This window comes from Ahaetulla prasina, chromosome 12 (genome assembly GCF_028640845.1).
Source record: "Ahaetulla prasina isolate Xishuangbanna chromosome 12, ASM2864084v1, whole genome shotgun sequence".
Lineage (NCBI taxonomy): Eukaryota > Metazoa > Chordata > Lepidosauria > Squamata > Colubridae > Ahaetulla > Ahaetulla prasina.
Window position 1 is genome coordinate 12627457 of NC_080550.1, and position 14787 is coordinate 12642243.

The 14787-nt window shown below is 46.5% G+C and overlaps 2 protein-coding genes across 2 annotated transcripts in view; one reads left to right on the top strand and one right to left on the bottom strand.

Annotated features, from left to right (window-relative positions):
* The window catches only part of SLC7A10 (solute carrier family 7 member 10), a 40066-nt gene extending 30664 nt beyond the window's left edge, over positions 1-9402 (bottom strand). The window contains exon 1 of the mRNA XM_058155617.1: positions 9144-9402. Coding sequence (XP_058011600.1) covers positions 9144-9348 — 205 coding nt within the window. The 5' untranslated portion in view covers positions 9349-9402. The remainder of the gene's footprint in view (positions 1-9143) is intronic.
* LOC131184401 (RNA-binding Raly-like protein) overlaps positions 1-14787 on the top strand; it is a 55811-nt gene that overhangs the window by 2823 nt on the left and 38201 nt on the right. The window lies entirely within an intron of this gene.

Genomic DNA, 14787 nt, shown 5'->3' on the forward strand with positions numbered 1-14787 from the left:
GCAGTGCACGCCAAAAGGAGGCATGGGGTAAGTAGAACAGCGCGGGGTGGAGGGGTGGGTGATCAGCTGTGGCGCGCAATCTTTTTTTTTTTTTTTTACTTTTAACAGCATTTTTTTTACAACCTATTCGGCCAAATAGGTTGTAAAAAATGCTTTTAAAAGTAAAAAAAAAAAAGGCTCTGACGATCGTTTGGCTCAGCTGTGATCGTCAGAGCCTTTTTTAAACCTTTTAAAAGCGTTTTTTAAATGAAGCGGCAAGCGGGCAAGCGGGCAACCGAGCGATTGGTTGGGCATGGGCGAGGGGGGGGGGAAGAGGGATTTTTGCTACCAGTTCTCCGAACCACTCGCTGCCATCGCTACCGGATCTGCCGATCCGGTCTGAACCGGGAGCATTTCACCCCTGACTTGGATTATAAGTATCTGCTTCGAACTAAAAGATCTAATGCAGGCATTCACGTGCTTCTGAAGCACAGTGAAACAGAGAACATGGCTACAACCAGGCTTTGTGCTCTTTGCCAGAAGATCTGAAAGAGAGATTCAAATGTCACAGATTCACCGTAGATACTTCTAGATGTCAACAAACAGCTGGCAGGACCTCTCTGGGTGATCTTGTCTTCCCAATTGTCTTCAGGCTGTTGATGGACGCCATCAAAAATAAAGCTAGTTTATTCATCTCCGTGAAATTCCCCAAAAAATTATTAAAAGTGGGTGGGGGGAGTTAGGACTGTATTGGAGCAGCAATAGATGCGGCAACTCTTTGCTTAAAACGTAGGAATCCTGAAAGCATGAAAAAATGTGAACCTTGAAGAGCTCCAAGGGAAGTTTGCACGGCGCGTTGAGAAATCTGGGCCACCGTTCGATTTATTGTTCTAAATTTACTAGATCTGGTAGCATTTGTGGCAATTTAAGGAAATAATAAGCACTCAAAGATGACGTTAAGGGAAAACCAGACTTTTAAGGAAGTTCTCTTCCACCATCAATACATTTTGCATCTTTACTCACTCGTACACATAAAAATAAAAGAGGACAGCCTTGTTCTGTAACTTGGCCAGTTCCATTTCTTATGATAGGATCTGGATTTATCAGAAACGAATACAGATTTTAATCTGGGACATTCTTGAGAAAACCGCAAGGCTCAACTACAATATGGTTCAGGAAGGCAGCCGAAGTGCTAAGCTCTCGTCTCTAAAAACACTCCTGCACAACAGACGATAATTCACGTTCTGGAACGATTTTGTTACAAAAAAGAAGGCAAGGATCAAACTTAGAACTCTCTGTGAATATTTTCAACAAGGCAGGAGTGGAAGAGAGGGTTAAGATTAGTAGTAATAATAAGCTACTCTCTGTTTCTTAGTGGAACATCCATCCAACTCCACAAATGTGGCTTTTGTAACAATTGTGTTTTTTTAAAAAAATAATAATAATAATAAGAAGCATGTACCTGGCTGAAAATTCAGGGTGCAAGTTGGATTTTCTTTCAGGTCTTGTTTCCTAGCTATTAAAGGGGAATGATAGTTTTCTCTTTGGACATACATACATAACTCTATCATGGGTGTATTTCAAGACACACCCAAGATGGCAATCCAGTAACAATAGCTAACAATGTAGGAATTGTAGGGTCCTTGGTGCTTTTCCTAGCTTGGCGGTTTTCTAGCAGATGCTTCGTTACCAAACTAGGAATGTCATCCGTGCTGCATCAGTGCACTGATGACGTTAACTAGTTTGGTAATGAAACGTCTGCAAGAAAGCCACCAAGCTCAGAGAGCGCCGAGGGCCCAAAGTTCAACCCTGGGCTACAAAACCCTGGCAGGGTGGTGTCTCTGCTTTTTAATAAGCTATCTAGATTTGCCATAGCTTTCCTCCCCAGAGCAAGCGTCTTTTTGTTTTGTATTTAGGGTCATTTTTTAATGTTAGGTGAAGATTAGCAATGGCAGGGAGACCTAGGAGTGGATTAACAAAGTTGTTTTGTGTAGTCTCAAGGGCTCAATTAGGAACAGTGTGTTGTATGTTGCTCCGTTCTCCTCTTTCCTTTGGCCAAGAAAATTCTAATTAGAGCCTCATTATTATTGTTCACATGGACTTCAGTTTTATTTTTGACCTTTTGGAGCCACACAGGTGAGCTAGTGAAGAGAACTTAGAAGACTTCCCATGGGGGGGGGGAGGAAGATGGATCTGGATGGGGAAGTACGGGTCTGGATGGGGAGGAACAGGCTCAAGCTTAATCCCTCAAGACAGAGTGGCTGTGGATGCCGGCACCCCGGTACAGTCAGTTGCAGCCGCGGCTGACTGTTGGGGGCGAGTCATTGGCCCCGATGGAAAGGGTGTGCAACTTGGGCGTTCTCCTGGATGGACGGTTGTCTTTCGAAGACCATTTGACGACCGTCTCCAGGAGAGCTTTTTATCAGGTTCACCTGATTCGCCAGTTGCGCCCCTTCCTAAACTGGGATGCCCTATGCACGGTCACTCATGCTCTCGTGACCTCTCGCTTGGACTATTGCAATGCTCTCTACATGGGGCTCCCCTTGAAGAGCACCCGGAGACTCCAGTTAGTCCAGAATGCAGCTGCGCGGGTGATAGAGGGAGCGGTTCGGCGCTCCCATGTAACACCCATCCTGCGCAGACTGCACTGGCTGCCTGTTGTCTTCCGGGTGCGCTTCAAGGTATTGGTGATTACCTTCAAAGCGCTCCATGGCTTAGGACCAGGATATTTACGGGACCGTCTACTGCCATCTTCTATCTCCCAGCGACCGGTGCGTTCTCACAGAGAGGGACTCCTTAGGGTGCCGTCAGCCAAACAATGTCGATTGGCGGCCCCCAGGGGGAGGGCCTTCTCTGTGGGGGCTCCTACCCTGTGGAACGAACTTCCCCCTGGACTTCGTCAACTGTCCGACCTTCGGACCTTTCGCCGTGAACTTAAAACCTATTTATTCTGTTTAGCTGGACTGGCTTGATTTAAAAATTTTTAATTTGCTTTTATGGGTTTTAAATTTTTGTGATTTTTATAGGGTGTTACTGTATTTTAAATTTTTGGCCAATTGAATAAGTTTTTTAAGGGGTGTTCTTAATATTATATGTACTGTTCTCTTTGTGTTTTATTTTGGCTGTGCACCGCCCTGAGTCCTTCGGGAGAAGGGCGGTATACAAATTAAAATATTATTATTATTATTATTATTATTATTATTATTATTATTATTATTATTATTATTATTATTATTATTATTATTATTATTTGTTTTGGTTTTTTTTGTTTACATTTATATCCCGCCCTTCTCCGAAGACTCAGGGCGGCTTACAGTGTATAAGGCAATAGTCTCATTCTATTTGTATATTTTTACAAAGTCAACTTATTGCCCCCCCAACAATCTGGGTCCTCATTTTACATACCTTATAAAGGATGGAAGGCTGAGTCAACCTTGGGCTGGGCTTGAACCTGCAGTAATTGCAGGCTATTGTGTTCTAATAACAGGCTGTAACAGCCTGAGCTATTCCGGCCCCATTATTGTCTTATTATTGCTGCCATCTTGATTTTTTTGACCAAATCCCATGGACGCTCCTGCCTAGTGCTTCCTTTTCAAGTTTTTAAAATTAAAAATGGCTTTTTCTCACACAACCATGGACATCGGTCACCTCTCTTCCTGGTTTCACGTTATCTTTATTGATGAATGGAGCTTTTTTATATTGCAAACTTTGATGTTCTTCCCTCAACTTCCACAGCTTGTCCATCATGGGTACCGTAAAACAGAACCACAGCAAACCAAGCATAGCTCAACAATCACAATGAAAAGACCACCATAGAAGGTCGGGTCCCACATCTCTGTTCTCCTGTCTCAAGTAGGCTTGGAACAAAGAGGGAAAGCAGATGTCTAAGCTGCCCAACTACATTTAAACTGAATAGAATAGAATAGAATAGAATTTTTTATTGGCCAAGTGTGATTAGACACACAAGGAATTTGTCTTGGTGCATAGGCTCTCAGTGTATAGAAAAGAAAAGATACGTTCATCAAGAATCATAAGGTACAACACTTAATGATAGTCATAGGGTACAAATAAGCAAACAGGAAACAATCAAGATCTATATAAATCATAAGGATACAAGCAACAAAGTTACAGTCATACAGTCATAAGTGGAAGGAGACGGGTGATGGGAACGATGAGAAGATTAATAGTAGTGCAGACTTAGTGAATAGTTTGACAGTGTTGAAGGAATTATTTGTTTAGCAGAATGATGGTGTTCAGGGAAAAACTGTCCTTGTGTCTAGTTGTTCTGATGTGCAGTGTTCTATAGCATCGTTTTGCGGGTAGGAATTGAAATAGTTTATGTCCAGGATGTGAGGGGTCTGCAAATATTTTCACAGCCCTCTTTTTGACTCATGCAGTATACAGGTCCTCAATGGAAGGCAGGTTGGTAGCTACAGTTCTAATTATCCTCTGAAATCTGTGTCTGTCTTGTTGGGTTGCAGAACCAAACCAGACAGTTATAGAGGTGCAGATGACTCAATAATTCCTCGGTAGAACTATATCAGCAGTTTGGGCAGTTTGAGCTTTCTGAGTTGGTGCTTTTAAACTGAGATCTTCAAAAATGAAAAAGCAGCGAATTGCAGTGGATAGATAGACTTTTCTACCAACTTGGAAGATCTCTAGATGTATGTACTGGGACTAAAACTCCCGACAGCACAAGATATCATGGTGTGAAAGGTGACTCTGGATGATAGAACCTCTCCTTCAATGTACCTGAGCCGCGGTGGCGCAGTGGTTAGAGTGCAATACTGCAGGCTACTTCTGCTGATCACCAGCTGCCAGAAAGTTCGGCAGATCGAATCTCACCAGGCTCAAGGTTGACTCAGCCTTCCATCCTTCCGAGGTGGGTAAAAAGGAGGACCCAGATTGTTGGGGGCAAGAAGCTGACTCTGTAAACCGCTTTGAGAGGGCTGTAAAAAGCACTGTGAAGCGGTATATAAGTCTAAGTGCTATTGCTATTGCTACCTGGGAGACAGGATGAGCTTAAAGGATCACTGTACAGCCAGAAGGTAAAGTTAAGGTTCCCCTCGCACATACGTGCTAGTCGTTCCCGACTCTAAGGGGCGGTGCTCATCTCCGTTTCAAAACTGAAGAGCCAGCACTGTCCAAAGACATTTCCATGGTTATGTGGCTGGCATGACTCAATGCCACAGGCACATGGAACGCTGCTACCTTCCCACCAAAGGTGGTCCCTATTTTTCTACTTGCATTTTTTTACGTGCTTTCGAACTGCTCGGTTGGCAGAAGCTGGGACAAGTAATAGGAGCTCATCCCATTATGCGGCACTAGGGATTCGAACCGCTGAACTGCCGACCTTTCGCTCGACAAGCTCAGCGCATCTTACCCACTAAGCCACCTTACAGCCAGAAGACCTAGGTTCAAATCAAAAGGGAGCTTGCTTCATAATTTGACCTTGGATTTCGCTCTCTTTCTTTCTCTCTGTCGGTCTCTTTCTCTTCTTCTAACCCGTACGAGAGGTTGTTAGGTGGACAAGGCAGAAAGAAAAGGAAGACGCATACCAAACATGCTCACCCAGAGTTTTTTGGGTTTTTTTTGGGAAAAGAGTAGGCTTTACGATTTACTCAGTAAAAACTGTATCACAATGAATTCACAGGCACACATGTCTATTTGTTTCTCTCTAGAGCTTAAAATAACAGCCTAGTTTTCTACAGAAGCTTACCCAAAGACAATTAAAACACCCTGGGTTGGTGTGCTGCCTTGGAAAAAAGCCCTAAATAGGCAACGCAAAGCTGCTGTCACAAAAATCCAGCACCCCCGTAAGCTGGCCAAGACATTGTTGGTGGCATTTACATAATTGGAATGATCAATCAAAGCCGGGCGCTCTCTCCCAAAACTGTCCTCCGAAGGATCTGCCGTTTTTCCAGACGGCTCCCAAGATTTTTTTTTTTAAAAAAAAAGCAAAACAACTCTCAGATTCTGGGTTAATTTACCCCCCTCGGAGACCACCGTGACTTCTCCCCTCATTAGTGATGCTTGCGTGATAGATTTAGATTTAGAGAGATTTAGAGAGGATTAACTGAAGCACGGCTCACGGACTTGACCAAAGTTTCTGACTTTCCACAACTAAAGCCAGTGGCTTGGTGTGCACAACAAAACCGGCTAAAATGCGGCGGACAAATTGTAGTTCCGAAGGTTGTGTGAACACAGTTCCTGTTTTGAGACCTTCTGTTTGCCTCCCCCCCCCCGCCTCACAATATCTGCCTTCACAAATGGAAGCATTATTAATCTAGGGGAAATGTATATTGCAAGTCCATGTATGATTCGCTAAATAAATAAATCTGCATCCATAGATAGGAAATATTAACAGGCCAAAAAGGCGTTTGAGGATCTCCCAAAGCAGGGGTCTCCAACCTTGGTCCCTTTAAGACTTGTGGACTTCAAATCCCAGAGTTCTCAGCAAAGCTGGCTGAGGAACTCTGGGAGTTGAAGTCCACAAGTCTTAAAGGGACCAAGGTTGGAGACCCCTGTCCCAAAGGAGGCAGAATTGACTGCAGGAAGTTGTTAAGTTGTCCCCCTCCCCCAAATCCAGCGGAGGACTGAACCATATGAGAAATGGCTCTTATCCTCCAGGAGAAACCAATGTGGTTGCCCATGGTTTGGATGGAATTTGGGGGTCCCAAATCCAGAATTGTAGACTGTTCTGCCAATGGGTTTGGCTGGCACGGTCTACCAAGACAACGTCAAACCTAACCCAACCAAGATGATAACTAACCAAGTTTTTAAAAAAATATGAATGAAGTTACTTTGACATCAACTGAGCTGGTTAGGAGGTTCAGAATAACAGAGTTGAGAGGGGCCTTGGAGGTCTTCTAGTCCAGCCCCTTGTTCAAGCAGGAGACCCTATGTAATTTCAGACAAATGGCTGTCCAATCTCTTCTTAAAAACCTCCAGTGTTGGAGCACCCACAACTTCTGGAGGCAAGTCGTTCCATGGATGAATTGTTCTCACTGTCAGGAAATTTCTCTTTATTTCCAGATTGGTTCTCTCTCCTTGATTAATTTCCATTCATTGTTTCTCGTCCTGCCTTCTGGTACTTTGGAAAATAGGTTGATTTTCTCCCCCCCGCCCCCCCGCACTTCTTCTCTGTGGCTGCCCCTCAAATATTGGAACACTGCTAACATGTAACATGACCCCCCCCCCCAGTCCTTCTTTTCACTAGACTAGACATACCAAACACCTGTGTTCTGTGAATCCGGCTATTTTCTCAGCCCTCCTTCTCCCGTTTTCCATCCTAAGGCAGAATGTCTAGGGAGATTCTCAGCCATTTCAGATCGTGGTTGTTCCAAAGAGCTGGAGAAGCTTCTGGGATGAGAAGCGAAACGTTTTCAAAGAAAAACCAGGAAGTCTTGTTGCCTCTTGGGGAAAAAAAAAAGGCCTCTTGGGACAACCTAAGCAGAATTTGACAACCAGGACAACTAAACTTGCCTTGGGCTGCGAGGGTCATTGGGGGTGGGGGGAAACTCTTCCCAGTCAGAAGACTTTCCAAAGGCTGGATTGAAAGGAGAAAACCCCCCATGCAGATAGTCCCCTAATTACAACAGTTCGTTTAGTGACCTTCAAAGGGACAACGTTGCTGAAAAAAGTGATTTGGGACCGTTATTCACACTTACGACCGCTGTGGCATTCCCACAGTCATGTGATCAAAATTCAAACCCTTGGCAACCGATTCACGTTTACGACGGTTGCAATGTCCTGGGGTCACGCGATCCCTTTTGGGACCTTTTGACAAGTCAATTCAATGGGAGCTGGTAAGATTCACTTAACGACCGGGTGACTAACTTATCAACTGCAGTGATACACTTAACAACCATGGCGAGAAAGGGCGAAAAATGGTGGTGGGGGGGGAGAACCTCCCTTGACAATTGTTTTGCATAGCAACATAAATTTCGGGCTCAGTTGTGGCTGTAAGTTGAGGACTACCTGTACGCAAGACGCCAAGAAGAGGAAAGAAAAGGTAAAGGGAAGAGAGGGCAGACCCATCTTGGTAGCCAAGATATCCCACCCCCATTTGTCCCCCTGAGGAACGGTTGCAGGAATTGAGCCTGGCTAGTCTAGTGAAGAGAAGGACCAGGGGAGACAGGAGAGCATCTTCCAATATTTGAGGGGCTGCCACAGAAAAAAGGGGGCAACCTATTTTCCAAAGCACCTGAAGGCCAGACAAGGAGGAATGGATGGAAACTGTCCAAGGAGAGATTCAACTTGGAAATAAGGAGATTTTTTTTCTGACAGGGAGAACAATCAACCCATGGAACAGAAGTTGCCTTCGGAAGTTGTGGGAGCTTCATCACTGAAGGCTTTCAAGAAGAGACGGGACTGCCATCTGTCAGAAATGATGTAGGGACTCCTGTTTGGGCAGGGGGTTGGACTAGATGATCTACAAGGACCCTTCCAACTCTGTTAATCTGTAACCAAGAGGATTAGGGGACTGAAGTCTAAAACATATGATGAACAGTTGCAGGAACTGGGCATGGCTGGTCTAGTGAAGAGAAGGACCAGCGGAGACATGATAGTGGTCTTCCAATATTTGAGGAGCTGCCACAGAGAGGAGGAGGGGGGGGGTCGAGCTATTTTCCAATAGCTCCACCTGGAAATAAGGAGAAATTTTCTGACAGGGAGAAACAATCAACCAAAGGAACAGAAGTTGCCTTCGGAAGTTGTGGGAGCTTCACCCCTGGAAGCTTTCAAGAAGAGATTGGATTGCCATTTGTCAGAAATAGTGTAGGGTCTCCTGGGGGTGGGGATGGACTAGATGACCTACAAGGTCCCTTCCAACTCTGTTAATTTGTAAGAAGAGAAAAGAGGAGGGGGGGAGGAAATCCTCCTTCAAGCAGCCTCCCCTCCCCCTTGTCCCCCTCCTCTTTTAAAGGACTGCACACCACCAAGAGCCACTTCCCAAGCCGGGGTGGGGGGGGAGACGCTTTTCCAAGCCGGGGTGGTGGTGGTAGGTGGGTGGGTGGGGGAGACACCCCTGCCTGGTGGGGGGGGAGCCACCCTTGCTTGGGGGTGGGTGGGTGGGAGATCCCCCTGCCTGGGTGATGGTGGTGGGGAGACCCCCCTACCTGGGGGGGAGTTTGATGTGGCGGGGGGGGGCTGCCCCTCCTCACCTATGATGATGGCACAGGCGCTGACCAAGCCGATCTCCTTCTTGAGCGCCACTCGCTCCGTGTCGCCGCTGTCCGGGCTGGGCGCTTGCGGGACGCCGCTGGGGCTGTTGCCGAGCGGAGGCGGCGGCGGCGGCGGCGATTGCGGAGCCGGCTGCTGAACCGCGATGCTTTTCCGGAGAGTCCGCTGCTGGTTCTCCCCAGCCATCGCCTCCTGCCCGGCCGCTGGTGCGGATCTGCCTTGGCCGCTGGGTCCGCTGGAGAGCTGGTGAGCGGAGGCGCATGCGCGGCTCTGGCCCCATCGCCCCGGCCAGGAACTTTTCTGGACTTCGGGTGTGTGCTGGGGAGGAGGGGGGGGCGGAGGGAGTGGGGGGAAGGCTCCGTCTCTGGGGCTGGGGAGCTTCGGGGTCGAGAGGGGCTCGTGGAAGAGGGGCGAGGAGGGTCAGGAGGACCCCTCCTTTTCCCTTTTGCCCTCCCAGGAAGCCGTCCGGCCGGGCGCAGCATCCTCCTGCCCCCTTGCACAAGGGGGATGGCGCTGGCGTTGGGGTGTTCCGGTCCAAAAGGACCGTGGGTGGGTGGGTGGAGTGGAGACGAGCTCCGGCCCCCTCACTCCGACCGGGGAACGGCGGCGTTTAGAATAGAATAGAATAGAAGAACAGAGTTGGAAGGGACTTTGGAGGTCTTCTAGTCCGACCCCCTGCTTAGGCAGGAAACCCTACACCGCTTCAGACAAATGGTTATCCAACATCTTCTTAAAAACTTCCAGTGTTGGAGCATCCACAACTTCTGGAGGCAGGTTGCTCCACTGATTAATTGTTCTCAATGTCAGGAAATTTCTCTAGAGTGGGGAGGGAATGGGGATTTTGCAATATCCTTCCCTCTGGAGTGGGGAGGGAATGGGGATTTTGCAATATCCTTTCCTCTGGAGTGGGGAGGGAATGGAGCTTTTGCAATATCCTTTTCCTGCCACACCCACCATGCCACGCCCACAAAACCGGTAGTAAAAAAAATTGGATTTCACCACTGATTTAGACCGTGGCTTATCTGCTTAAATGGACCCATCACCGGCTTTAAAGCAAGGCTGAAAAAAAGCTCTCCACCGGTCCTTCTTTGAACTGGAGCAAGGGAGCAAGTGAAATGCCGCGGAAGCTGCTAGTCCTTGGTCTGATGCTCTTTGGCATCTCAGATGAAGAGATGGAAGGAATGCACATCAGATTCTCAGGTGCCACAAAACTGGGCTGGATGAGTAGGAGGCAGAAAGAAACATTGGAATGAGGGTGCTAGGATGCAAAAGTGGACTTGCACTCTGGGCATGGCTAGTTTAGAGAAAGGAAGGACTAGGGGAGATGTGATAGCAGCACGTCTCCAGTATTTGAGGGGCTGCCACAAAGAAGAAGGGGGTCAACTTATTTTTCCAAGCACCTGAAGGCAGGACAAGAAACGATCGAGAGAAGCAACCTGGAATTAAGGAGAAACTTCACAGCACTAAGAACAATTAAAGTGGAACAGCTTTGCCTTCAGAAGTTGTGGATGCTCCATCACTGGAGATTTGAAAGAAGAGACTGGACAGTCATTTGTCTGAAATGCTCTAGGGTCTCCTGTTTGAGCAGAGGGTTGGACTAGAAGACCTCCAAGGTCCCTTCCAGCTCTATTCAGATTGATCGACTGAAAGTCACAGGAATGTCACAGTTGGGATATCTGACTTCATAACAATACTTGCCACAAATAAAAGAAACAAATCCTGAAATTGCAATTGATCCCAAGCTGAATATGTATCAGCTTGAGTTGGCTGCTAAAAGAACAAAAGGCATTTTAGATTGCAACTGTGAAAATGCAGATCTCCAAATTTAGGAAGTCTTTATTCCCTTCTTCATTTCCTTCTCTTCTGTGTCGGTCCGATGAATCTTGAAGACCGTGTTGTCTGCTTTGCATTTTTAGGAAAAGGTAAGAGGAACTAGGAAAAAGCTCCAGCAAAGGGGCTTGGAAACGGAAGGAATTATGCATATTTTAAGAATGCAAAGAAAAACTTCTGATTTGCTAAGAGGGTGGCACAGACCTACACCGCTGAACAAATACGGTCAAGCTGTGTGGGAGGGACAGTTAAAAAAGAGACCAGCCCTAATCAAGAAAAGTGTTCAATTCAGCTTTCAGGGCTCCTGTGAAAAATGGCTTCTTGAGATAATAATCAGAATAGAGCTGGGAGGGACCTTGGAGGTCTTCTAGTCTAGGGCTTGGCAACCTTAAACACTCAAAAGAACCACAAAGGTCCTAACCGGAAGCCCCCCGTTAAATTCTGGAGCCAATCGGAAGTCGGTTCCCCCACCATAGAATCTCCTCCTAGTATGGTGTTCTTTTTCCTCTGCCCAATGGAAGTTGGTCTCCCCACCATAGAGTCTCCTCCTGGCATCCTTTTTCCTCTACCTGTCCTATCCGAAAGCCCTATCAATTGTGGAGCTGGCCAGCAACAGGGAGCCGCAGCAGAGGGATGAAAGAGCCACATGTGGTTCCAGAGCCACAGGTTGCTAACTCCTGTTCTAGTCCAACTCCCAGCTCAAGCAGGGGACCTTATGTAATTTCAGACAAGCGGCTCTGAAGTCTCCAGTCTCTTCTCAAAAACCTCCAGGGATGAGCCGCCCACAACTTCTGAAGGCAATCTGTTCCACTGGTTGATTGTACTCACTGTAAAGGAAGTTTCTCCTTAGTTCTAGGTTGCTTCTCTCCTCGATTAGTTTCCATCCATTGTTTCTTGTCTTCTGGTGCTTTGGAAAATAAATGGACCCCTTCTTCTTTGGGACAGCCCCCTCAAATACTGGAACATTGCTATCCTGGCATCCCAGTCCTTCTTTTTCTCTAGACTAGCCATACCCAGTTCCTACAACGGGTATTTGTGCATTTCAGTTTCCAGGCCTTTAAAGATGCTGAATTCCTTGCTTTCATCACCACTGCCGTCTCTTCCTCTGGGCCCATCTGCCCCCAAGTTCCCCTTTCCAAACCCGAGGCATCCATGGTTCACCAACAAGCAGTGATGGGATTTGTAGGCCAACCTGTACATAGAGAACACCTGGCTGGTGAAGGCAGCCTTAGGCATGGAGGGAAGGGAAGAGAGCTTTGCTGCTCCCTTTCTCACTCCTCTGTGCACTTAGGAGGCCAACTGGAAGCAGCAGAACCAGCCAAGAGGAGAACGAATGCCAGGCCTTGGCGATGAGCCCCTGTTGGTATGTGAACCTGGGGGAAAAATCTGATGAGGCTGAATTCTTGATCCCAGTTCTCCAGCTATCAGGACAATCAAAGAAGGACTAGAGGTCAGGATGGGCTATTAGATTTTAGCTTTATTTTTAGCTCTCAGGAGGTTCTGGATTGGGCGAGGCTCAGAGGTGGGTTTCAGCAGGTTCTGACCAGTTCTGGAGAACCGGTAGCGGAAATTTTGAGTAGTTTTGGAGAAACAGTAGTAAAAATTCTGACTGGCCCCGTCCCCCATCTATTCTCTGCCTCCCAAGTCCCAGCTGATCGGGAGGAAATGGGGATTTTACAGTATCCTTCCCCTGCCATGCCCACCAAGCCACGCCCACCAAGCCTCACCCACAGAACCGGTAGTAAAATTTTTGAAACCCACCACTGGCGAGGCTTGGAGAATTACTGGGTGGGGCCAGGGTCCAAAATAGGTGAGACGCCTGTTTCGGGTTTCTCTTTTCTCTTTTTCTGGAGAAGGTTAATAATAATAATAACAACAGAGTTGGAAGGGACCTTGGAGGCTTTCTAATCCAACCCCCTGCCTAGGCAGGAAACCCTACACCATCTCAGATGGTTATCCAACATCTTCTTTAAAATTTCCAGTGTTGGGGCATTTACAACTTCTGCAGGCAAGTTGTTCCACTTATTAATTGTTCTAACTGTTAGGAAATTTCTCCTTAGTTCTAAGTTGCTTCTTTCCTTGATCAGTTTCCACCCATTGCTTCTTGTTCTACCCTCAGGTGCTTTGGAGAATAGCTTGACTCCCTCTTCTTTGTGGCAACCCCTGAGATATTGGAACACTGCTATCATGTCTCCCCTAGTCCTTCTTTTTATTAAACTAGACATACCCAGTTCCTGCAACCGTTCTTCATATGTTTTAGCCTCCAGTCCCCTAATCATCTTTGTTGCTCTTCTCTGCACTCTTTCTAGAGTCTCAACATCTTTTTTACATCGTGGCAACCAAAACTGAATGCAGTATTCCAAGTGTGGTCTTACCAGGGCATTATAAAGTGGTATTAACACTTCACGTGATCTTGATTCTATCCCTCTGTTTATGCAGCCCAGAACAAAACCAGAACTGGTTCAGAGCTTGGTTTGGATTTCTTGAAAAGGAGGAATGAAATCGGATGCCAATCGAGATGCAGCCATTAGACCAGGGATGGCCAACCTTGGCAACTTGAAAGCTTGGGGACTACAACTCTCAACCAGCCTCACTGGCTGAGGGATTCTGGGAGTTGACGTTCCCAAGTCTTCAAGTTGCCAAGACTGGACACCCCTGCATGAAACCATGAATTATCAACTCCTGTGGAATTGGCAAATATTTGCATCTTCCCTCAGGGGGCCCCTGCTGCCCAGGAGATTGGGAATTTTAAGTCTCACCTCTTTGCCCTCTTGTTCTGTTTTGTCCAATACAGAAACATGCGCTGGGTGGCAATCAATTCTTCCATTATTTGCAGAAAAATTAAGCTCTTAAGGAGTTTAGCTTGATTATTAAGCATTGTTGGTAGGCAACCGCACTCCGCTGTGAACTCGCAAGAGGTTGCGATAAAGGGATTTAATTTATTCAGCCCCCTTTCAGAGTTCAGGATTTAAATGCTCTTGCCCTTGGCTGGATTTATTTTAATCTGCTACTTTAATCTATTTTTTTTAAGCGGTCTTTGGATAGCTTTTTATGATTTTTGAGGTTTTTAAAAAATGAATTTCTTTTTCATTTCCTGTTAAAATAGTTTTGCGGCGTCTTGTACACTCAGGTGTGGAAAAATGTCCCGCTGAAATCAGTTGAACCTGTGTTAGAAGCATAAAAATAGACACGGTTATTTATTTTCCCTTCCGAAGAGCAAAGCAAAGCCTGCCATAAAAAGGTCCCTTTTAAAATCATAAAATAAAATACATGTTCTTGATGCTGACCAGGATATTCTGTTTTGAGAAGGATATGGAAATACTGGAGAATAATAATAATAAAAAAAGATGAACCGGGTGATAAGATTGTCGTAGGCCAAATTCTATGAGGAACAGTTGAAAAAACAGTGGTTCAACTGATCCAGGAAAAGTTTATGGGGGGAACCTTCCTAAGGAATGTTTTATTTACTTGTATCCTGCCTTTCATTATTTGTACCACAGAAAAGATAGGATGAGTGTATCTGTTGGGCTAACAGTGAACCAGGCTGGAATCCAAGGTGTGACAGAGTGAAAATAGAGATGTAGGGGTGGACTGTTGGGGGTTCGCAGGGGGTTCGGGAGAACCTCTAGCTAAGAGGTTCGGAGAACCCCCAAATCCCACTCTTGGCTGGCTCCACCCACCCTGTCCCTCCCTTCCCAGGAGTCTCCACGTGGCTTGTTTTGGATGCAGGTAAGTGCAGATAAGTGCAGGGCGATCAAAAGGTCGGCAGATCAGCGGTTTGAATCCCTAGTGCTG